At 37.4% G+C, this 25988-nt stretch overlaps 1 protein-coding gene across 1 annotated transcript in view; it reads right to left on the minus strand.

Annotated features, from left to right (window-relative positions):
* trappc11 (trafficking protein particle complex subunit 11) overlaps positions 1–25988 on the minus strand; it is a 158927-nt gene that overhangs the window by 93099 nt on the left and 39840 nt on the right. Inside the window, exons 11-14 of the mRNA XM_039751039.1 lie at positions 19439–19532; positions 5890–5969; positions 2861–2939; positions 2733–2787 (exon numbers count right to left, since the gene is read on the minus strand). Of these exons, the coding sequence (XP_039606973.1) occupies positions 2733–2787; positions 2861–2939; positions 5890–5969; positions 19439–19532 (308 nt within the window). The remainder of the gene's footprint in view (positions 1–2732; positions 2788–2860; positions 2940–5889; positions 5970–19438; positions 19533–25988) is intronic.

The raw sequence follows: 25988 nt of genomic DNA on the forward strand, positions 1-25988 counted from the left end.
AAATCTAAAGCAAAAAAATTGGGAAGTACTAGCCTACTTCAGCAACGATGCAAAGAACTTCGGAGAACAAGACATTGGGACAACCAAAGAGTACAGACACGCATATAAACATAAATGATTTTGGAGGTCGGGGTCCCCTTTTAAAGTCCATATATGCAAATATATACTACTATGGAGTAGCTTGTGAGGAACCTGTTAAGTTTAAACTAATGTTGTTGGCCCAGGGGTGCTTCTAGGATTTGCAGGTATCAAGGTCTGTATGTAAGTAAGCATAATATTAATAAATACTGACACATAAAAAAATGTTTCACAAATAAAAAGATATGGGTCAGATATTTTTTTCTATAAAAAATGTAAATTCTAAAAAATAAACTGTCTCACAGCAATTCCAACTTACTCTTCTTTCTTCAAGACTTAACTCCTTTAGCCAGTCAGGAAACTGTTCACCACACCTCTTTAATTTTTAATCCATAACAAAGTATGCATTATTCATATTAAATTATTTATATTGCAAAAAACGATGAGAGGATAGTTTAACATTTGATATTCTTGCCCTCACTGCCTCAGTTGCTTTACAGTTAACACAATTGTTTCTCTTGCTTGCTTTAAAGATTTGCTACACAAATTTTCTATATTGCTCACTAGTGGGGGTGTGTGTGTGTGCGCATGGTAAGCCATGTTAATACTGTACTTGATAACATCCACACTGGTTGCGAGGGATGGAAGGCAAAAATGACATCAGAAACAGTGACACATGACCTCATTAATGGATTGCATCTGATATCTCTGCAGCCCGAAACCCCCACTCTAGAGTTCCAAATATGTGTTGCTGACTCAAATGGGTGCCAATAGTCTAGCTGCAGACCCATAGAGCTCTGTTTGGTTAAATTATGGTTAAGATAAGGGTTGTGGAAGGGATATCTGACTCAAATAATGATGATTGCCCATTATGCAAGCTCCAGGTATTTGGAGTTCCAATGTGGAGGCTCCTCGTTTTTTTAAACGTGATGTCACCTACTAACTAGGGAATATCAATGCATCGATTGAATGGTCCAAGACTAGTATAAACACATTTTGGTCACTGACAGAGCACCCACTTTGCATTGTGGTCTGTGTACAGGCTTTATGAGGAAAGTATAAAAAAGGCAGTGGGGTGTAGTATAAGCAGTCTTTAAAAGTGACACCCAAGTTAAGATTGTACTTGAAGAATCTGGTTTTTATTAATTTGTTTTTAATTAGGAAAATACTGTATAGACCAAACATCCAAAACAACTGTTAGTCCATTGGGCTTTGTGAGTCTGTAGTTTGTTTGTGCAGAAAAAAAAAGAGTGGTAGTCCCAGGCATCCAGACTACCAATTTATCCACCACTGAGGAACTATCATGTGCAAAGTTTTTTTTTTTAATGAGGCTTAAAAGCATTATCCATATTGATTACATGGAACTAGTGCCAACCATCTGTTTTGTAATCTGAAAACCTACCCCCATGAGAAGCACTATGCCAATAAAAAAAACATGTCATGTCAGCAACCAAAGAGTATTTCCATAATTAACACAACTTTGAGTAGCACAGAAAACTGGAACTTTATAACAAGGTTATTTGTGTTCAGGAACACATGTTGAAAAATAAAATTCTCTTAATATGTCATGCTCAAAACCTTTCGAATGCACATCATAGGCAACAACACATTAGACCACATGCAGAAATCAACATGCAGAAGCCAATTAGAATTGGTTTAGAAAATAATAAAAATAGTGTTTTAAAAAGTAGGTAATATTTTAAAAAATATTTTCTCTTTTAAATTGTGCTAAATGACTTTTCCTTGTTCACAGTGTACTGTCAATTGGATAATGTATAGATAAAATAACTTATTTTTAGGTGAAATACATGGAATTATTCCTATTTACACAAATCATAACAAGCCCAAATAAAATAGCTAATCATTCACAACCCTATCTGAAAATGAATAGCAAAGCAGTTGTAATAAGAGCTCAGAAAGCACCTGTGAATGATACAATGTCTAGACAAGTGTAGCAGTGAATACAAATGAAAACAAGGTCATTATGCACTGTCTGCAGATAAATAAATAAATATAAAGGCCCTTAATAAAGAAAAAATCTTTTTCCAATAATTAATATTTTAATAGAATAAAAAAAGTAACATTCAGCAATTATTTTCAAATACTGTATTACATGTGTTATTTAACGATACATAAAAGAGATCCTATTAATATTCCAGTTGTCCCATGATAGCCATCTTAAGAATCCAGAAGTTTTGAATGCAAGTTCTCCATATTTTAGAGAGACTGAACTGCACTGGTGACTATTCTGGTATTCACAGCTTACTTCCCATTTGTTTTGACAAAATGATAAAACAGTCTTGTTTTATTTATTTAACAAATGTTTCCTACAAAGTACATCATTGGCTACATTTATAAATGTTATAAATCAGCTGTTCACTATGTTAGTTACAACACACATATAAACATTTATTATAATATAAATTTCTACTTCACAAAACGTAATTTTTAATTGTTATTAACTTTGGGACATTTATGATCTTACTTCAAACATTTTCTTATGGATTAGCAATAGGTGATACATACAACTATAGAATAATCTACATTAAACAACACGAAAATGAAGATACATACTAAAATTATGATACAGGTCACTGTTGCCAATGAAATGTGACTCAATTCAATGCAATTACTTTTCTATGAATTGCACTTACTTTAACGACTTTGTGTAGTCTTTTGCATGGTAATACTCCTCACCCATCTGTACCACTAAGGAAAAAAAAAAAGTTATCTTTAATTATTAAAAATGTAAAAAAAATGTTCTATACACAAATATACTTACTTAGATGGCTCTTCATTCTTGGACATTTATATTTTTTAAATTGAGCAACTGCACTGCTTAGAAGTGCAATAATCAGTTCCTGAAATTCAAAAGAAAAAAAGTTTTGTTTTTTCAGATAATATAAAAATTAAATGCATTTTTTAACTAGCTAAAATCAAAACTCAAAATCAGTTAATTTTTGTAGTCAATAAGCATATGGACTTTGTGGATTTTTTTCCACCAGGATTTGACTATAAAAAATAATCTAAGTATGTACATATTACTGGAATGTTATCTAACAAAAAAAATTGTTATTAAAATGTTCATTTATTGACATTTAACCAAAGCAGAGCTTGCTCATCATCACTTTTTCACTTGGCACAAGACATTACACTGCTTGAACATGATTATAAAGTAAAACCCACACTGAAAACATCAATATTGTGAAGATTACCTCAAGGGCTTATTAACATTATGTTTGTAATAACATACAAAATATGATCATTAAAGTAAAAAAAATTAAATGGCATTAAAATCAAGATTCAAATCTTGTAGTAGCAACAATGTTACCATTAATGTATGCCATTGAACCAACTTTTGTACTGTCCTGATGTGTTACAAAAATGTACACTAGGTAATCAGGGTTAAAATCTGCTATAACTCCAAATTTCAAATCCAGTTCTTATGTCAGTTAGGCTTGGTTTAGACCAGGCCCCGTTCAGTTCCCAGCCCTAGTAGCAAGATGCTTCTCCACTTGCAAAAGGCTTGTTCATCTAGTAGTGGCAGCTGCTGTGTAACAGTTTAAATTTTACTTCAGTATGGTATTAAAACTACTAGTTTATCTCTAAGGCACAACTTGAGGTTCATTTACTTGCATGTGGTCTTTAGAGCAACAGACACTAACCTCTATTCACTTATGGTAATGGATCTGATTATATCAATTTGCTCTTGTCAAATACAATCAAGAATTCTATAAATTTAGTAAATCAACTGCTTAATATATTTAGACAATCTAATAAACTTTAATTTTTAGATTAGGCACAACCTAAAATATATGCTTCTCTTCTAAATACATATAAAAATTATGAATAGGTTTAACAATGATCTTTGGGACACTAGTGGATATAGCAAGCCCTAAAACAGGCAGACTGACTTTGATTTGCTGATCTGTAAATTAGAAGAAAAAGGGAAAAAAATGTATATTGCAAAAATGAACATTTTATTGATTCTTTCCATCCAGTTTTGATTTAACACAATTATCATACTGAGCTTGTCAGGTTAACAATATTTAATGCCATCATATGGTAGCTGAGAGACTTTGCCAGAAATTTTTAAAATGTATTTAGCAATGCAGGTTTTTTTCATATCATTTACACATTATTCTAACAAGTAAAGATAGTTATAAAAAAATAATAAAAAAACTTGAATTTAAAATGTGTTACGGTTAAACAGTTTTTTTTTTCCTTTCTGCCTTCTATCCAATGATGCCATGATAGATTTTGGCACTTTAGTGTTCCCAAAGTAGTTCAATGAATGCTTAATTTCTAATTAAATATCTACTAGTCTCTATTCATTCATTATTGATGTTATTGGAATCTTTCTAATATAATTCATTTTGTTTTGTACTTTTCTGGTTATTACGTTAAATATTAAATAATCAAGTCTGTTTGGTGCAATTTATATAGTTGTCTCAAAATGTTATGGTTAGGAGTCTTCCTTATTTGGTCTATCCAGAAAACCACTGTATCCTAAGCTCTTTCCACACAATTATTCCAACCAGGATTGTAGTCCACCTTTATTCATTTTACATTTTAAACTGAGGTTATAACATGAATGGAAGCACCAACAGAATTGCTAACACGCATTATACAAAGCTGCATGGCATAAAGTCATCAAATTTCAATTTTGGATAAGACTGTATTTATGTTTATAGTTCATTTAGTTTTGAGTACAATTATTTAAAAGTCAAGAAATTGTGACATGCTTTTTGAAAATGTATTGTGCAGTGTTCCTTTTAAACTTTGATATCCACTTGATTATAAAATGTATATCCTGGGGTAACAAAGGAAAGCTATACCCTCATACTGCAGTACTAGTGTATAAGTAATTCTAGCTGCAATTGGTAGTTTAATGGATATGAGTAAAATGAAAATTCTATTATGGAAGAACTCTACCTTATAAAAATACTTATGTGTGGATTGTACGTTGATTTGAGTAAAACTGGGTATCAATTTTTACTAACTTTTCAGTAAAACTGTTGTTTTGTTACAATTCTAGAAAACATGAAGCATGGCCTTTGATGGACTTGTGAACTTTCTGTGCTGCAAAAACTCTTCATTTGGGATACCATGAACACACAATAGCCTCTCTTTTTATGGGGGCAGAGACAGAGGGCGAAGACAGGAACACTTGCTCCAACCCCAGGATTATCTGTGTAGAAATTGAAATTGGTCTGAAATCCATGAAAAATTACTTACCGATGTACAAAGAAAGATTGACGGGTTTTGCAATCCTGTCCACTGAATGGAACCTTGCACATTAAGTAAATTTTGAGGATGTCATTATGATTTCCTAAATGCAAAAGCCTGGAGGTGAATTCCATTAAATTTAGTGAGATAGTAAGATAGGACCGATTATTTACTATATTTATTTTTCATGATGTTAAAATGATATTGTGTTGAATTGTGTGTGTTATAAAACAAGAGGTGCTAATATTTTCATTTGACTAAAAAATGTATACAAAAAATAAAGTGGTAATGTTTTGTATTTGACTTAAAATGTTATAAAATACATGGTGATAATGTTCTGTTAGAGATGGTGTTGTTAAATGTGAAATACAATGTATGGCCGAGGAGTACACAATTAAGACAGATCTTTCCCAAGCCCTGACGTGCTTAACAGCACCCCTGCTTCAAATTAAGAAAGTTGTTCTATGAACATAATCTTGAATTCAATCCATTTTTTTCAGAGTATGAACTACATTTAAATTTATTGTTAGCAGTTTTTTTTTTTTTTGCAAACATAAAAATGTATGTTACTTAACAACTTACTGAGTGTGGAACATCTCTTTCTTTGAGCTGCAAAGCTAAAATGCCACTTTTTTCTTTTTCTGGGTCAGGAGGATCGATACCTGCAAAATTAAGTGTGCATATCAGTAAAGTAAAAATTCACCTAAAATGTAGAAGTCAACATTAATTTATTCAATAACGTAAAATGTAAAGAATATTTGTTGATCTATAATACTTTGAAGGAAATGATTAAATATGTACAAACCGGATTCCAAAAAAGTTGGGACACTATACAAATCGTGAATAAAAACTGAATGCAATGATGTGGAGGTGCCAACTTCTAATATTGTATTCAGAATAGAACATAAATCACAGAACAAAAGTTTAAACTGAGAAAATGTATCATTTTAAGGGAAAAATATGTTGATTCAGAATTTCATGGTGTCAACAAATCCCAAAAAAGTTGGGACAAGGCCATTTTCACCACTGTGTGGCATCTCCCCTTCTTCTTACAACACTAAACAGATGTCTGGGGACCGAGGAGACCAGTTTCTCAAGTTTAGAAATAGGAATGCTCTCCCATTCTTGTCTAATACAGGCCTCTAACTGTTCAATCGTCTTGGGCCTTCTTTGTCCCACCTTCCTCTTTATGATGCGCCAAATGTTCTCTATAGGTGAAAGATCTGGACTGCAGACTGGCTATTTCAGTACCCGGATCCTTCTCCTACGCAGCCATGATGTTGTGATTGATGCAGAATGTGGTCTGGCATTATCTTGTTGAAAAATGCAGGGTCTTCCCTGAAAGAGATGACGTCTGGATGGGAGCATATGTTGTTCTAGAACCTGAATATATTTTTTTGAATTGATGGTGCCTTTCCATACATGCAAGCTGCCCATGCCACACGCACTCATGCAACCCCATACCATCAGAGATGCAGGCTTCTGAACTGAGCGTTGATAACAACTTAGGTTGTCCTTGTCCTCTTTGGTCCAGATGACATGGCGTCCCAGATTTCCAAAAGAACTTGAATCGTGACTTGTCTGACCACAGAACAGTCTTCCATTTTGCCACACTCCATTTTAAATGATCCCTGGCCCAGTGAAACGCCCAAGCTTGTGGATCTTGCTTAGAAATGGCTTCTTCTTTGCACTGTAGAGTTTCAGCTGGCAACGGCGGATGGCACAGTGGATTATGTTCACTGACAATGGTTTCTGGAAGTATTCCTGAGCCCATTCTGTGATTTCCTTTACAGTAGCATTCCTGGTTGTGGTGCAGTGTCGTTTAAGGGCCCGGAGATCACGGGCATCCAGTATGGTTTTATGGCCTTGACCCTTACACACAGAGATTGTTCCAGATTCTCTGAATCTTCGAATGATGTTATGCACAGTTGATGATGATAGATGCAAAGTCTTTGCAATTTTTAAGCTGGGTAACACCTTTCTGATATTGCTCCACTATCTTTCTGCGCAACATTGTGGGAATTGGTGATCCTCTACTCATCTTGGCTTCTGAGAGACACTGCCACTCTGAGAAGCTCTTTTTATACCCAATCATGTTGCCAATTGACCTAATTAGTGTTAATTGGTCTTCTAGCTCTTCATTATGCTCAAATGTACTTTTTCCAGCCTCTTATTGCTACTTGTCCCAACTTTTTTGGGATTTGTTGACACCGTGAAATTTTGAATTAAAATATTTTTCCTTTAAAATGATACATTTACTCGGATTAAACGTTTGATCTGTCATCTACGTTCTATTACAAATAAAATATTGACATTTGCCATCTCCACATCATTGCATTCAGTTTTTATTCACAATTTGTTTAGTGTCCCAACTTTTTTGGAATCCGGTTTGTATATTAAAGTAGAAATACTATTCTTTAGAATTTAGGCAAATGAAAAATATATTTTCTGTTGGCCTTAGATTTGTTATTTTTATATTTTAATTAACTACAATAAACTGCAGCAGGTTTATGGGGGCCGAGTTACAGGAACCTTGTGTAAAGAATCCCATATTTCTGAATTTGTGGTGACAACTTATTGGCCTAGTGTGAATTCAAATTCTGGGAGCAAGAGATGTAATTAAAAGATTTACTGCCATGCTAATACTATTATACATTACATAAGAAACTTCATATGCATTTTTTAAAACTCTTGACTCTCAAAACAATATTGTATACATAAAGTACATTCTTAAACACTCAATCCAAGTCAGGGTTCTGTGCTGAAGGCTGACCAGGCAGCACTAGGCAAAAGGCAGGAAACAGCCTTAAAATGTTATAGTGTTCCTGAAAACCTGTCTACTTTTGCCAAAACTGAGTCAAGGTTTTGGCCACTAGTTTAAACTTAACATTTTCAAACACAACTAAATCATTTTAGAGACACCAGTCTACCACTCACCATAACAGCACACACTAACACAATTCTTACAGGGACGATTTACTATCATCAATTAATCTAGTATACAAGTCTTTAAGAATGTGATGAAGGAAGTCGAAACAGAAATGAAGAGAACATGTAAATTGCACAACGGATTGCTTAAGGATTCTATGTCATGCCCCTGGTTCTATGAGGGAACAGTGGTAACCATTCCATTGCATTGCGTTAGTACTCCCCTTTTTAGCAATGGAGGATGTCTCTTGCAACAGAGGTTTAAGACTCCCCAACATGAAGGCCCAAAATTGAAAATGTATTTAAATACAAAAATAATTGACTACAAAAAAACTATACAGAGCATTCCTTTAATGTTTGAGACAAAGACATAGTTTTCCTTGATTTACACCCTTGCCATACAGTTTAAAATTACAAATCAATAAATTCCAATGTGATTAAATTGCACATTGCAGACTTTAAGGGTATTTGCATATTTTGGTTACACCATGTATAATTAACAACACTTTTTATACATGGTCTCCCAGTTTTAGGCCTCCCTAATGTTATGGACAATTGGTGTTACAAGTGTTTGTACAAAAGATACCTTGGCTTGCTTGCATCTTTGATCCTCATGAGGACAAGAGCTGTGGCAATGAAAGTCAAAGAAGCCATTATGAGGCTGAATAAGACCTTTAAAGACATCAATAAAACCTTAGGATTACATAAATCAATTGTCAGGAATATCTTTAAGAAGGAAGAACATACTGGTAAGCTCGATAATAGTTAAGGGATTTGTATGCCAAGGAAAACCCCCACTGGTGATAATAGAATAATCCTCACTATGGCAAAGAAAAACTTCCAAACATCTGTCTGACAGATCAAAAACAGTTGTCAGGAAGCAGATGGGTATGTATGTGTCAGAGAGTATTATCCGCAGAAGACTTCATGAACAGAAATATAGAGGCCACACTGTAACATGCAAACCACTATTTAGCCACAAAAACAGGATGATTAGATTACAATTTGCAAAAAAGTACTTTAAAAAACCTGCAGGATTCTGGAAAAAGTGTTGTAGACAAAAGAGACAAAGATTAACCAGTTTAACAAACTGATCAAGATCCAAAGCATACCACCTCACCTGTTAAACACGGTGGTGGGGGTGTTATGGCTTGGGCATTTATGACTGGCACACTTCTCTTTCTTGATGATGTAATTGCTGTTGCAGCTGGTAGTTGTACAATGAATTCTGACATATAAAGAAGCATCTTACCTGCACAGGTTCTAGTAAATGCTTCAAATTTACTGCTAAGGCAACACAAGAGTTTTTCAAAGTTAAACAATGGAAAATTCTTGAAAGCTGAAGCCAGTCACCTGATTTGAATACAATCAAGCATGCCTTCCATATGCTGAAGAGAAAACTTTAGAGGACAAGCCCCTGAAACAAGCAGGAGCTGAAGGTGGCTGCCTAAGAGTTTTGGCAGAGCATCACCAGAGAAGATATTCAGCACCTGGTGCTATCTATAAATCATAGCCTGAACACAGTCATTGCATGCAAGGGATATTCAACAAAGGACAAAATATGACTGCTTTACTATACCTACCATTGTTATGTCCCAAATATTATGGTGCCCTAAAATAGGGGCAAACCATGTAGAAGTGTTGTCATTTCTACATGGTGTGATCGAAATGTAGGCAAATACCCTTAAAAGTTTAAGTGTGCAATGTGCACTTTAATCATGTCTGAATTGTTTGATTTAAACTGTGGAGCAGAGGGGTAAATTAAACAAAAATGTGCCTTTGCTGCAAACATTATAGAGGGTACTGAATGAATGAATGAATATATATATATATATATATATATATATATATATATATATATACATACATACAGTGGTGTGAAAAACTATTTGCCCCTTCCTGATTTCTTATTCTTTTGCATGTTTGTCACACAAAATGTTTCTGATCATCAAACACATTTAACCATTAGTCAAATATAACACAAGTAAACACAAAATGCAGTTTTTAAATGATGGTTTTTATTATTTAGGGAGAAAAAATCCAAACCTACATGGCCCTGTGTGAAAAAGTAATTGCCCCTTGTTAAAAAATAACCTAACTGTGGTGTATCACACCTGAGTTCAATTTCCGTAGCCACCCCAGGCCTGATTACTGCCACACCTGTTTCAATCAAGAAATCACTTAAATAGGAGCTGCCTGACACAGAGAAGTAGACCAAAAGCACCTCAAAAGCTAGACATCATGCCAAGATCCAAAGAAATTCAGGAACAAATGAGAACAGAAGTAATTGAGATCTATCAGTCTGGTAAAGGTTATAAAGCCATTTCTAAAGCTTTAGGACTCCAGCAAACCACAGTGAGAGCCATTATCCACAAATGGCAAAAACATGGAACAGTGGTGAAACTTCCCAGGAGTGGCGGCCGACCAAAATTACCCCAAGAGCGCAGAGCGACTCATCCGAGAGGTCACAAAGACCCCAGGACAGCGTCTAAAGAACTGCAGGCCTCACTTGCCTCAATTAAGGTCAGTGTTCACGACTCCACCATAAGAAAGAGACTGGGCAAAAGCGGCCTTCATGGCAGATTTCCAAGACGCAAACCACTGTTTGCGAACATTAGGGCTCGTCTCAATTTTGCTAAGAAACATCTCAATGATTGCCAAGACTTTTGGGAAAATACCTTGTGGACTGATGAGACAAAAGTTGAACTTTTTGGAAGGCAAATGTCCCGTTACATCTGGCGTAAAAGGAACACAGCATTTCAGAAAAGAACATCATACCAACAGTAAAATATGGTGGTGGTAGTGTGATGGTCTGGGGCTGTTTTGCTGCTTCAGGACCTGGAAGGCTTGCTGTGATAGATGGAACCATGAATTCTACTGTGTACCAAAAAATCCTGAAGGAGAATGTCCGGCCATCTGTTCGTCAACTCAAGCTGAAGTGATCTTGGGTGCTGCAACAGGACAATGAACAAAACACACCAGCAAATCCACCTCTGAATGGCTGAAGAAAAACAAAATGAAGACTTGAGTGGCCTAGTCAAAGTCCTGACCGAATCCAATTGAGATGCTATGGCATGACCTTAAAAGGCGGTTCATGCTAGAAAACCCTCAAATAAAGCTGAATTACAATTCTGCAAAGATGAGCGGGCGAAATTCCTCCAGAGCTGTAAAAGACTCATTGCAAGTTATCATAAGCGCTTGATTGCAGTTATTGCTGCTAAGGGTGGCCCAACCAGTTATTAGGTTCAGGGGCAATTACTTTTTCACACAGGGCCATGTAGGTTTGGATTTTTTCTCCCTAAATAATAAAACCATCATTTAAAACTGCATTTTGTGTTTACTTGTGTTATATTTGACTAATGGTTAAATGTATTTGATGATCAGAAACATTTTGTGTGACAAACATGCAAAAGAATAAGAAATCAGGAAGGGGCAAATAGTTTTTCACACCACTGTATATATATATATATATATATATATATATATATATATATATATATATATATATATATATATAAACACACACACACATACACACTAGGGGGCCGGATACACACTTTTAAGATTTTTTTTTTTCTTTGAATTGTTGCTATTTCATTAGTTTCACTTTCATTTCAGAACTTCTATAAAAACAATTATTGGAATCTTTCAATTCCCAATATGCTGAATCTTTTAAATGAGGTCAGTGAGACATGTGTTTAATGACTTTGTACCATAAATCAGGACAGGTTTCTCTGTTTGGAATTTTAGCACATACAAAATGATCTACATCATCAGCAGTTAATAACTTTTTTTGAACCAATAAATGCATGTGAGGCAAACCACATTTTTGAAATTCTCGTGACTTAAACTTCAAAGCCTTACAATATTTACATACTTCTGACATACCACCATGTGCATATATTCGATCTCTATTCGCCTTTTTGTTATTTCTCCAAGTAGTAATTTCTCTTTTTTTGCGCTAATGTGATGTTTACATTCTTTGTTCTGACACTGTCATTTTTTTCATATTCTGTATGCTGCTCTGCATGTGTTTCACGCCTACGTTTTTTTTTTTTTTGTGAATCTTTTGAATTCCAGTTTTCATTATTTCTAACCTGCTCTGCATGTGTTCAGCCCCCTTGTTTTTTAACCTCTTTATGACGTTTTACTTTGTTTTCTACTCTGTCAGAGGGGACTGGGCAATCTAATGGTCTGGAATCCCAACAGATTTTATTTTTCTCCAGCCGTCTGGAGTTTTTTTTTCTTTTCTGTCCACCCTGGCCATTGGACCTTACTCTTATTCTATGTTAATTAATGTTGACTTATTTTCTTTTCTTACTGTGGCTTTTATTTTTCTATTTTTCATTATATAATGCACTTTGAGCTACTTTTTGTATGAAAATGTGCTATATAAATAAATGTTGTTGTTTGTTATTTCTGACCCGATTTCTGATCGCTGATGATGCGGGTTCGGCTCCACGTTCCCATCGCTATTCAGGAGCCCTTGATCCCAACACCGTTGATAATGTCACCAAGTCAAACTAGACAGTTGAGGCAATAAACAATTGAGCAAGAGGATGGTTCAAATGTGCAAAGTGCTTTTATTAAAAAACAAAGTGTCCAATAAATAGTGCTGTGCAGTTCAGTCAAAGTTCAATAAAGAAATAATCCATAAAAACACGTGGAGGTAAAAACAATAGAAAAAACAATCCTTTAAAAACCGAGGTTAAAACGATCAAACAGTAAGCATTCTTTAAAAAAAAAAACAACAACGACAAGCCTGGTGCTTCTTTTCTGTTAGCGTCTCACCTGCTTCTCCCGACTAGGCTTTGCAGCAGGCGAGACGCTCTCTGCAACTGCCCTCTTCAATTCACACACACACAGGTCTGGAGACCTCCCGATCCCGGCTTCGGTCTGGCACTCATCCCAGGCCTGAGACTTGGACTCCTTAGTTTCCAGGATGCTCACACCAAGGACCTCAACTCCAGGCCTCCCGACTCCCGCTGCCTTTCCGGTCTTCTGTGGCCAGTCGCCTTTTCCTGGTCACTCCCGCTACCTGCTCGCTCAGTGGGAGCGCCTTCCAACTCCAACGCCTGGGTGTCGGCCTAACACCCAGCTTCCTCGCAGCTGCCCACGAGCGCTCGTTCGCTCGTTCACCACACACTCCGTGTGTCTCACTCACTCGCACCGACCTGCTTCCTCTATCGCTCCCATGTAACCTCCGTCCTTTTCGTTTCATTTTCATCGATCTTCCTCTCCCGACCGACTCGCGCTTCTTTTATAAAGCAAGGGGCAATAGCAGCTGCAGCACATTAGAAACGGGAACAATCATGGATGTGGGCAGTTCCTCACATGTGCACTCGGCGAGAAACGCCCACACCGCTGATCGCCACCGCGCTTGCTATAACCACTACGCCCCCTCACGAAACCGCGAGCGCGGTGATTTATTTAAATGGCCTTTACTAAGCGAGCTGTGGACCCATAACACCACAACCTCGCTTTGTCCTGCATTTTTTTTCCAATGACACTGGTCCGTGGTGATTATTTTCCCTTTTTCGAGTAATAATTTTCATTTGTTTGTGTTACTGACATCTTTACTTTCTTTTTTTTTATACCTTCTAATTTTCCTCCTTTCATATTCTTTAACTTTCTCCATATATGTATCATGCCAAAGTTTTTTATTTGAGCCTTTCGAATTCCACTGCTTTCATAATCTCTGCACGTATATCGCTCCAACGTTTGTGAACGTCTTTATGAAGTTCTACTTTGTCTTTTACGCTGTCTTTTAATTCTAAGCCCGACTGGACGTGCTTTTTTCAATTCCACTTGTTCGGGGCTGATAATTACTTTCCTTTTTTTCTGAATTTGCACCTCGATTATTCTTTTTTGAACAACTGGTGGTACCTGAAGCACATAGGGAAACTGTTTTGCATCTGGCACATTCACACATCTTGGGGGGACACCTCGGTGCCGACAAAACTAGAGACCGGTTATCAAAACGATTTTATTGGCTTAATATGGGAAAAGATGTTGAACGATTTTGTACTTCATGTCCAGACTGCCAGATCGTCTCTGCTTATAAGCCTCCTCGGGCTCCCCTTTGTCCTATGCCCATATTGGAAGTTCCCTTTCAGCGTGTGGGATTAGATATTGTGGGACCTTTACCTAAGACTAAGGATGGGTACCAATATTTGCTGGTGTTGGTTGATTATGCGACACGATATCCAGAAATGATTGCGCTAAAAGGCCAACTCTTGGCTGTAGCCAAAGCACTATGTGAAACTTTTACTCGTATTGGTATCCCTAGAGAAATCTTAACTGATCAAGGCACACCTTTCACTTCTCGCGTGATGAAACAATTGTGTGACAGCTTTGCTATTAAGAAATTGAGTACTACTGTTTACCATCCTCAAACGAATGGTTTAACCGAGCGGTTTAACAAAACATTGAAACAGATGATCAGGCGAGTTGCTCATAATGATCCCACAACATGGAACACTGTCCTACCTTTTGTTTTTGCGCGTGCGAGAATCACCACAGGCGTCCACTGGCTTGAGTCCCTTGAGTTGTTATTCGGCAGGCGCGAGGCATCCTGGATGTGGTGCGTGAGGAATGGATAGGAAGCGAGAGAGCAGCTAAGGTCCAAGCTTTGCAGATCGACTAATTTCGTTGCAAGACAGAATTTCTATGCTTTCCTCTATTGCTGTGGAACACCAACAACGAGAACAGGAAACTCAGAAGCGTCTTTACGATAGGCGCAGCAAGCTCCGTGAGTTCAAACCTGGCGATCGTGTTTTGGTACTGGTTCCCTCGGATCCACACAAATTCTTAGCTAAATGGCAGGGCCCGCCATTATTGAGGAGCGTATGAGTCCGTAAATTACAAGGTTAGAATACCAGGCGGCGCAAACCATTCCAGATTTTACACATTAACCTCTTGAAGGAATGGCACGACCGACAAGAGGTTAACACTTCCTTGGCTGCTGTTTCTCAGACCGATGTTACCATTGGTAACGATCTTACTGACACGCAAAAGACAGAACTGTTATCTTTGATAGAACGGAACACTGATGTCTTTTCAGATTTACCAGGCAAGACTAACATTACAAAACATAAAATTACCACTGCACCTGATGTTCGCGTACAGATGCGCCGTTCGGATACGGAAGCGCGAAATATTGTGAAGAGGTAAAAAGATGCTGACACTGGGTGTAATTGTGAAAGTAAAGTGACTGGTGCAGCCCAGTCGTATTAGTCCCAAAGCAAGGCGGTTTGGTTCTGTATCGATTTCAGGCGCTTGAATAAGGTCTCTAAATTGATGCTTATCCCATGCCCGTGTCGATGAACTGTTGGAAAAACTGGGTCAGGCGAGCTATATCTCCACGCTAGATCTCACGAAGGCTATTGGCAGGTGCCTTTAGAGGCTAGCAGTTGTGAGAAAACGGCATTTGCGACTCCTGACGGACTCTATGAATTTACAAGACTCCCGTTTGGTCTTCACGGGGCACCTCTAACTTTTCAGCGTATGATGGATCAGATCCTACGTCCTCATTCTGAATATTCCAGGGCATACCTTGCCGATGTCGTGATTTTTAGCAATGATTGGAAAACACACTTAGAGTGGCTTCAAGCCGTTCTTGAAAGCTTGAGACAGGCTGGCCTTACTGCTAACCCTAAGAAATGTAAACTAGGCATGTCCGAGACTCATTACTTAGGCTATTCTATGGGCAAGGGTTTACTTAGACCACAGTTAAGGAAAATAGAAGAAATGCTTGTTTACCCGAGACCTGAGACACAGAAACAAGTACGCTTTCTGGGGCTCGCTGGTTACTACAGAAAATTCATTCCAAATTTTGCACATAGAGCTGCTCCTCTTACAGAACTTACTAGAGGCAGAAAAACCGACCTATCTGTGGACAGAAAATTGCGAACGTTCTTTCAACGATTTAAAAAAAGCATTGTCTTCTTACCCAGTTCTAAGGAACCCGGATTTCACAAAAGATTTTATCTTGCAAACAGACGTGACTGCATTTGGTGTGGCGCAGTCCTGTCACAAATTTATGATGGAGAAGAACATCCAATCACATATTTGAGTAGGAAATTACTTCCTAGGGAACACAATTATTCTACAATTGAGAAAGAATGCTTGGCAATTAGGTGGGCTGTGGAAGCGCTATTACTTGTGGGGACGAAACTTCACTTTGGTAACTGATCATGCTCCACTTCAGTGGTTGTACCGACAGAAAGATACAAACTCTCGTCTAATGAGATGGTTTCTGGGTTTACAACCTTACAGTTTCACAGTAAAGCACCGACCAGGTTCTGAACACATCAACGCAGACGTATTATCACGACTAAATGAACCTGGTACAGAGAGTCGCTTGATTCACAGGAATGTGAATAAAGCTGAGGGGGAGGGTGTGAGCTGGAGGGCTGATCGCACCCCAAATAGATACAGACGCCCCTGGGAAAACCACAAACCCTGAAACACTGACTACCACCCTCACATTGTTTCTTATCCTTGCACTATAACGCGTAATACAAGCCTCGCGCGGTACTCCGCCGACTTATAAGCCTTGCGCAGCGCCTGTCAGTTTTGGAATTGATTGTTTGCTTTTATCTCTCTCTGCTCCTAGCGGAACTGTCATCTCTGACTTGTCATGGAGCACGTTTAAGCTCATGTGTTTGCAGTGTTTGAATAAAAATCCTTCTTGTTTCTACGACCTCCTGTGTCTCTGTGCAAATCTGTGACCCAAGCGTGACTATATATATATAGATGCTGATGACACCTGGATCATAGGACATGTATCTGGGGAGGATGCAAACCACTACCTAAATCAAGTGGAGTGTATGATAAACTGGTGCAATAACAACTATCCATCCCACCATCCATTATCCAACCCACTAAAGTTGTGCTTGAAAGTTTGTGAACCCTTTGAAATTTTCTATATTTCTGCATAAATATGACCTAAAACATCATCAGATTTTCACTCAAGCCCTAAAAGTAGATAAACAGAAACCAGTTAAAGAAATGAGACAAAAATATTATACTTGGTCATTTATTTATTGAGGAAAATGATCGAATATTACATATTTGTGAGTGGCAAAAGTATGTGAACCTTTGCTTTCAGTATCTGGTGTGACCCCACCTTTGCAGCAATAACTGCAGCTAAACGTTTCTGGTAACTTTTGATCATTTCTGCAAACTGGCTTAGAGGAATTTTAGCCAATTCCTCCCTACAGTACAGCTCCAACTCTGGGATGTTGGTGGGTTTCCTCACATTAACTGCTCGCTTCAGGTCCTTCCAAAACATTTCGATTGGATTAAGGTCAGGACTTTGACTTGGCCATTTCAAAACATTAACTTTATTCTTCTTTAACCATTCTTTGGTAGAACGACTTGTGTGCTTAGGGTCGTTGTTTTTCTGCATGACCCACCTTCTCTTGAGATTCAGTTCATGGACAGATGTCCTGACATTTTCCTTTAGAATTCTCTGATATAATTCAGAATTCATTGCTTCATCAATGAAGGCAAGCCGTACTGGCCCAGATGCAGCAAAACAGGCCCAAACCATGATACTACCACCACCATGTTTCACAGATGGAATAAGGTTCTTATGCTGGAATGCAGTGTTTTCCTTTCTCCAAACATAACGCTTTTCATTTAAACCAAAAAGTTCTATTTTGGTCTCATCCGTCAAAAAAACATTCTTCCAATAGCCTTTTGGTTTGTCCACGTGATCTTTAGCAAACTGCAGACGAGCAGTAATGTTTTTTTTGGAGAGCAGTGGCTTTCTCCTTGCTACCCTGCCATGCACACCATTGCTGTTCATTGAGGAAAATGATCGATCTCCTGATGGTGGACTCATGAACATGAATATTAGCCAATGTGAGAGAGGCCTTCAGTTGCTTAAAAGTTAACCTGGGGTCCTTTATGACCTCGCTGACTATTACACGCCTTGCTCTTGGAGTGATCTTTGTTGGTCAACCACTCCTGGAGAGGGTAACAATAGTCTTGAATTTCCTTCATTTGTACACAATCTGTCTGACTGTGGATTGGTGGAGTCCAAAATCTTTAGAGATGGTTTTGTAACCTTTTCCAGCCTGATGAGCATCAACGACTCCTTTTCTGTGGTCCTCAGAAATCTCCTTTGTTCGTGCCATGATACACTTCCACAAACGTGTTGTGAAGAGCAGACTTTGATAGATCCCTGTTCTTTAAATAACACAGGGTGCCCTCTCACATCTGATTGTCATCCCATTGATTGAAAACACCCGACTCTAATTTCACCTTTAAACTAACTGCTATTCCTAGAGGCTCACATACTTTAGTCACTCACAAATATGTAATATTCGATCATTTTCCTCAACAAAAAAATGACCAAGTATAATATTTTTGTCTCATTTGTTTAACTGGTTTTTCTATGTACTTTTAGGACTTGAATGAAAATCTGATGATGTTTTAGGTCAAATTTATGCAGAAATATAGAAAATTCTAAAGGGTTTACAAACTTTCAAGCACAACTGTATATATCTTAACACAGGGTCACGGGGGGTCTGCTGGAGCCAATCCCAGCCAACACAGGGCGCAAGGCATGAACAAACCCCAGGCAGGGCACCAGCCCACCGCAGGCAATAACAACTATCTGGATCTCTATGTTAAAAAAAAAAGAAATTGTATTTTATTTTAAGAGACAGAAATTTGTATGTTCACCCATTGTTGTTCAAGGAGAGAATGTAGAAATAGTGACTGAATATAAATACTTAGAAACTAACATAAATAACAACCTTAACTGGAACACAAATGCAAAAAAAAAATATTCTCTAAATGCAATCAGCGCTTATTTCTCTTTTATAAATTCAAACTATTTAAAGTAGACATGTCATGTTGTCCTTTTATTGCAGTATGATCAGGTCCGTTACCACTTTCAGTTTCATACACTAGTTTTAGTAGTCTGACAAACTAAAATTTAAAAAATGTACATGATTAAGCAAGTGTGTGTCACAACGAGTGCACATTTGGGTAGTCAACCTGAAATAGAAATTTGTTTAATGTTACCCTTAAATAGACAAAAAAAAGTAATGCAGTTTGCCAAGAATTGCAGTTGTGGCACCAAAAAATAGCTGATAAATCATTAATCTAATACACAAATACCAAAGAATCAGGAGGTACAGTATTCACTTAGTTATTAATAGTAACAAAATCTTAATTTTTTACTTACTTTGATGCCCCTGTCTCCAAGGCCTTTGGCCATAAAAATCCAGTGTTCCATTAGGTGTTTCCAGTGGATCAGGACTAGGATAACTGACAGATGCCTAGAAAAGCAAATATATCCATATGTTACCTGAAACAAGTATGCTTATAAATGCAATGTTTTTTGAAATCATGATGAAAAAGTAAACCAATTACACTCTTCTTGAATATGGGCATAATGGTGTACAGTGTTTTTAAACAGTGAGACAAACCACTCTCATATTGGTAGTATTTATAAGAACTGTACTTAAAGTAATCATTAATATTTGTTCCAGCTGTCAAAACACTACAAATATGCTTGATTTAGACAGTTTATTAGCAGGGCTTCACTGTAAAGTGCAGTTGTTCCATGAAAAGCGATAAACTGTCAGATTCCTGATTAATGCAGCTCATCACAAAACATCCTTAAAGCTATTACAACATCATTATCAGAAGTCAATGCCTCCCAAGTAAGTACCTGGAAAACTGCAAATCTGAAGAGGGGGAAATGGTATCCATACATGTATACAACTGTAAGCATTAGGAATTATTCTGGTTTATTATAACTATTTGACTATAATTTTTGTGACATACCTCTCATTAAGCATTTCTATTCTTTACCATTAGTTAAACAGCAAACAGAGCAAATGATGATATTTTTTAACTTTGTACTAGTCCATAGTTTTGAGTAATAAAAAGTGTCAAGCAGAAATAGCAGCCATACCACCTACACTTCAGAGCGGGATATCCACAAGTATGCCCTGTGATCTTTGTGTGGATTCCAATGCCCTGGTGCGGAGACTGGGACACAGTGCTGTAAAAACAGTGCTGTCCCTTTCACAACCTCAAAGACAGGCAGATTAATTTAACTGGAGTTTTTAAATTAGCTCTGCCCCAGTATTAGTGAATGTGGGTGTGTGCCTTAATGCATCCTGTAACAGACTAGAATCCGGTCTAAGGCGAGTTCTTGTCTTGGTAGTGCCTTTGGAACAGGCACTGGCTCCATGTGACTCTGAATTGGGTAAGTAGGTCAGAAAATGAATAAATGGAGATTTGTAAATAAATCTATATCATTCAGATAAGGAATGGTGTTTTAAATTAGCCAGTGATATAGTTTAATATCAATTCTCATTTTCTTTTTCAAGAAGACTAAAGCTTAAGACATTAAAGACTCAGATGATTAGTCACCACATCATGATCGCAAAGTATACATATGTTCATGTTATATTTTTATTTCCCGTCTTACATCAAAAGGAGGTAAATTGTTTGCCTTGAAAGAAGAAAGTGATTCCAAATTTAAAAGGAAACCATCATGCACATGCATTTTTAAATAAATATTGCGATTCTCACACACCTGTGCTCAATCTCAGGAACTAAACAACTTATAAACAAGTGTCACACCACTATATTGGCTTCTGTGATTTTGAGAATATTTTAAGAACTTCCAAATATTTATAAGAAAAGATTGGGTTTAAACTTTAAATAACCAACCAAAACATACAAGTTGTATAGAACGCAAATATAATTTATTTAATATGCAAAAAAATGTCATATAATGCTTGTAAAGAAATTTGGTGCTGAATGACAAAGACAATCTTCACTCAAGGTTATTACAGGTGCATCTCAATAAACAAGAATATCATCGAAAAGTTAAATTTATTTCAGTAATTCAATTTAAAACGTGAAACTCATGTATTATAGAGATTCATTCCACAAAGAGTGATATATTTTAAGTGTTTATTTCTTTTCATTTGGCTGATTATGGCTTTCAGCTAATGAAAACCCAAAATTCAGTATCTCAGAAAATTAGAATATTATGAAAAAGTTCAATGTAGACTCATGGTGTCACACTCCATTCAGCTAATTAACCCAAAACACCTGCAAAGGAATCCTGAGCCTTTAAATGGCCTCTCAGTCTGGTTCAGTAGGCCACACAATCATGGGGAAGACTGCTGACTTAACAGTTGTCCAGAAGATAGTCACTGACACCATCCACAAAGGAGGGGAAGCCACAAAAGGCCATTGATAAAGAAGCTGCCTGTTCACAGAGTGCTGTATCCAAGCATATTAATGGAAAGTTGAGTGGAAGGAAAAAAATGTGGCAGAAATAGGTGCAAACGAGTGGACTCTGGCTAGAGCCAGTGCTACAAGAGCCACCACACGCAGACTTATCCAGGACATGGGCTAAAACTGTTGCATTCCTTGTGTTAAACCACTCCTAAACTAGAGGCAATGTCAGAAGCGTTTATCCTGGGTTAAAGAGAAAACAGACTGGACTGTTGCTCAGTGGTCCAAAGTCCTACTTTCAGATGAAAGTAAATTTTGCATTTCATTTGGAAATCAAGGGCCCCAGAGTCAAGAGGAAGAGTGGAGAGGCACAGAATCCAAGTTGCTTGAGGTCCAGTGTGAAGTTTCCACAGTCAGTGATTATTTGGGGAGCCAGGTCATCTGCTGGTGTTGGTCTACTGTGTTTTATCAAGTTCAAAGTCAGCGCAGCCATCTACCAGGAAATTTTAGAGCACTTATGCTTCCCTCTGCTGACAAGCTTTATGAAGATGCCGATTTCATTTTCCAGCAGGACTTGGTACACGCCCACACTGCCAAAAGTACCAATACCTGGTTAAATGACCATGGTGTCACTGTGCTTGACTGGCTAGCAAACTCACCAGACCTAAACCCCATACAGAATCTGTGGGGTATTGTCAAGAGGAAGACAAGAGACACCAGACCCAACGATGCAGACGAGCTAAAGGCCGCTATTAAAGCACTCTGGGCTTCCATAACACCTCAGCAGTGCTACAGGCTGATCGCCTCCATGCCACGCAACATTGCTGCAGTAATTCATGCAAAAAAAGCCCAGACTAAATATTGAGTGCGTACATGGACATACTTTCAGAAGGCCAACATTTCAGTATTAAAAATCTTTTTTTTTTTTCTTTTTTTTTTTTTATTGGTCTTATGCAATATTTTAATTTTCTGAATTTTGAGTTTTCATTACCTATAGGCCATAATCAGCAAAATGAAAAGAAATAAACACTTGAAATATATCACTCGGTGTGTAATGAATCTATATAATATACAGGTGCCGGTCATAAAATTACAATATCATGACAAAGTTGATTTATTTCAGTAATTCCATTCAAAAAGTGAAACTTGCATAGGTGAAGGGCTTAAGCATTTCACTCTTATAGTGCTCCTGTGTAGTATAATTATCTCCTGTACCATCAGTCCACACCTTGAACCTGTCCCAGTCATTCAATACATAAGACACAATGTTCCTCCGGATATCAAGAGTGAGCCTACTATGGCCGTGCAATATGTACCACAGATTCTGTATGGGGTTTAGGTCTGGTGAGTTTGCTAGCCAATCAAGCACAGTGACACCATGGTCATTAAACCAGGTATTGGTACTTTACATTGTTCAGATACCCATTTCCTTTATCATTCCAACTGTACCCGCATTAACATGTCTATCGAGGTGATCACCATCGATCAAACAACTGTCACTTACCGAGTGGTTTCCATGCCCAGAGATGGCACCTACCTTTTACATTCTCTTTGGTACATATTGCACGGCCATATCAGGCTCACTCTTGATATCCGGAGGAAAATTGTGTCTTATGTATTGAATGACTGGGACAGGTTCAAGGTGTGGACTGATGACGGTACAGGAGATAATTATACTACACAGGAGCACTATAAGAGTGAAATGCTTAAGCCCTTCACCTATCCATCTGCATGTAAGTTGATGGCTGCCGCTGAATTGTTCGGTTATCGCTTTCAAGTGTACCGAAACGGCCAAATATTTTACACCTTTGGACAACCGCCAATGCCTCTTAAACATCTTAGATTCACAGGTGATGATTTCAGTAGTGGACACTTTGATGTTTATGAATGTTTAAACTCTCAAAAGCTGGATGTTAAGTTATTGATGAAACTGGTTGTATACTTACAACGCTTGACAGATGCTGAATGTCACTTCAACACAAGTCCTACAAATACTGTCGTAATTGAAACAAACCATGAAACTCAAACTGATTATTACAGCAGCAATCTAAGCTGTGAGATTTGAGACAAGATTGCTTTTCACATGGCCAACTCTACATTGTATGCTTAAGAGTAAGCTCAGCACACAGCTTGGTCATATTACAACCGGAGCGCCAAACTCAAAATGTGGTATACAAAGAGATCCTTAAGAAATAATTATTGGTATATTTTCCCTCAGTTTTAAAAGGCTTAAATTTTCTTCTTAATAAAACTTTTAAGGCAGTACTTCGCCGCTGCGAAGCGCGGGTATTTTGCTAGTAGACAAACCACACGCCGTGGTGCAACAGCGCCGACGTCCGATTCCCGAGAGGGGATGCACCGAGTATGTACGCCTGATGACCCCAAAATTAGGGCGAAACACGTGTCGCGTACTCTTTGCATTATTTCACAGTAAAATATATATATATATATATATATATATATATATATATATATATATATATATATATATATATATATATATATATATATATATATATATATATATATATATATATATATACACACACACACACACACACACATACACACATATAAATATACATCAGCGCTTCCTGATTCATTTTACCCTCGTATCCCCATGGTCTGAGACGTATGAAAAAATATGCGCTTAACGCAGAAAGACAAATCCCCAATTGAAGCTTTATGAATAATGGATACTTTATTCGCCATCAATGATTGTTTTGGTAAAGCCATACTCAGTGTAATCATTAGATGAATGGTAAAAAAAAGTAAGAGCGAGGGGAGGGTGACTTATTGAGGCAATCGGGCGAAACCACAATAGCACGTGGCCTCGATGTAGTGCGCGTCAACTCGATCTGAATTGTGCGATCACATTCGAAAAAATATATCTTTTCAAGTTCTATTTAGTCGACACAAATATCTTTGGTTGGAATTGTAAGTCGAATTTACTCTTTACATTTGTATGGTGAAGAAAAATTTATGCAATAATGCCTACATTTAACTTACATTCCTACCAAAGATATTTCTGTCGACTAAATAAAAGTTCCTTCTATTTAAAATTTAAATACAACTTGAACAGATACGATAGTTCATAATATCCACGCCGACTTGCACGTAAGAGAGGAAGTCATCCGTTTTAACAAACAGCATATTGCACGGATACGAAATAGCCTGCCCATTTAATTATTTAGGAATGGATAAATAAAGATTTTGTACAAATAATGTTTTCCATTTTTCTTCCTTGATGGATTCTAGCACCCCCAGCAACAGTTGCTCGCACCCCAAAGAGTGTGTGTGTGTATATATATATATATATATATATATATATATATATATATATATATATATATATATATATATATATATATATATATATATATATATATGAATGACAGCAACACTCATCACTCACAACAGTGAAAACAATTACATTGACAATCATGTTACGTTATTTTCAAAATGTTTCCTTTTCTTTTTCATTACTTCTTTAACACACTACTTCTCCTCTGCGAAGCGCGGGTATTTTGCTAGTTAAATATAATTTACAAAGTAGTATAATGGATAACCATAAAGCACACGAGCATGAGGAAAACCAACATGCCACCAATAAATCATTTACTTTAATAGTGCCTTTAATTGAGCACATTTATCACAAGGTTCTTCATGCAATCTATCCCACAAGCACCCGACTGCAAAAGTAAATGATGCATTCTCATTTAATAAGAAGGAAAATACAACACTAAAAAGAGAGCACAAAAGGCTTTAACACTAAATGGTTCCCCTAAAAAAGCAAACACTATAACATATATGATCACTAGTGAAATGTACCACCAGTGACAAGTCCATCCATCCATTATCCAACCCGCTATATCCTAACTAGAGGGTCATGGGGGTCTGTCGGAGCCAATCCCAGCCAACATAGGGCGCAAGGCAGGAAACAAACCCCGCGCAGGGCGCCAGCCCATCAACGGCACACACTCACACACCAAGCACACACTAGGTACAATTTAGAATCGCCAATGCACCTAACCTGCATGTCTTTGGGCTGTGTGAGGAAACCGGAGTACCCGGAGGAAACCCATGCAGACATGGGGAAAAATGCAAACTCCACACAGGGAGGACCCGGGAAGCGAACCCGGGTCTGCTAACTGCGAGGCAGCAGCGCTACCAACTGTGCCACCATGCCGCCCCCAGTGACAAGTATCACTGAAAATATCACAAAATGTCAATGGGATATACAGTGGAACCTCGGTTTGCAAGCATAATTCATTCTGGAAATGTGCTTGTAATCCAAAGCACTCGTATATCAAAGCAAATTTCCCCATAAGAAATAATGACCCACAAATATTTATATAAAAATGATTAATACAAAATATAAAGTAAAAATACATAAAACAAATTAACCTGCACGTCACCTTTGAAAAGAATCGTGGCTGGTATGAGGGAGACTAGAGAGAAGGAGGAGGGATATTGTGTAGGACAACTTTTACCATAACGAACAGAATCACTGCTATCTGTTAGCTAACTGG

The sequence above is a fragment of the Polypterus senegalus genome, chromosome 4 (genome assembly GCF_016835505.1).
Source record: "Polypterus senegalus isolate Bchr_013 chromosome 4, ASM1683550v1, whole genome shotgun sequence".
In the NCBI taxonomy this organism is placed as follows: domain Eukaryota; kingdom Metazoa; phylum Chordata; class Cladistia; order Polypteriformes; family Polypteridae; genus Polypterus; species Polypterus senegalus.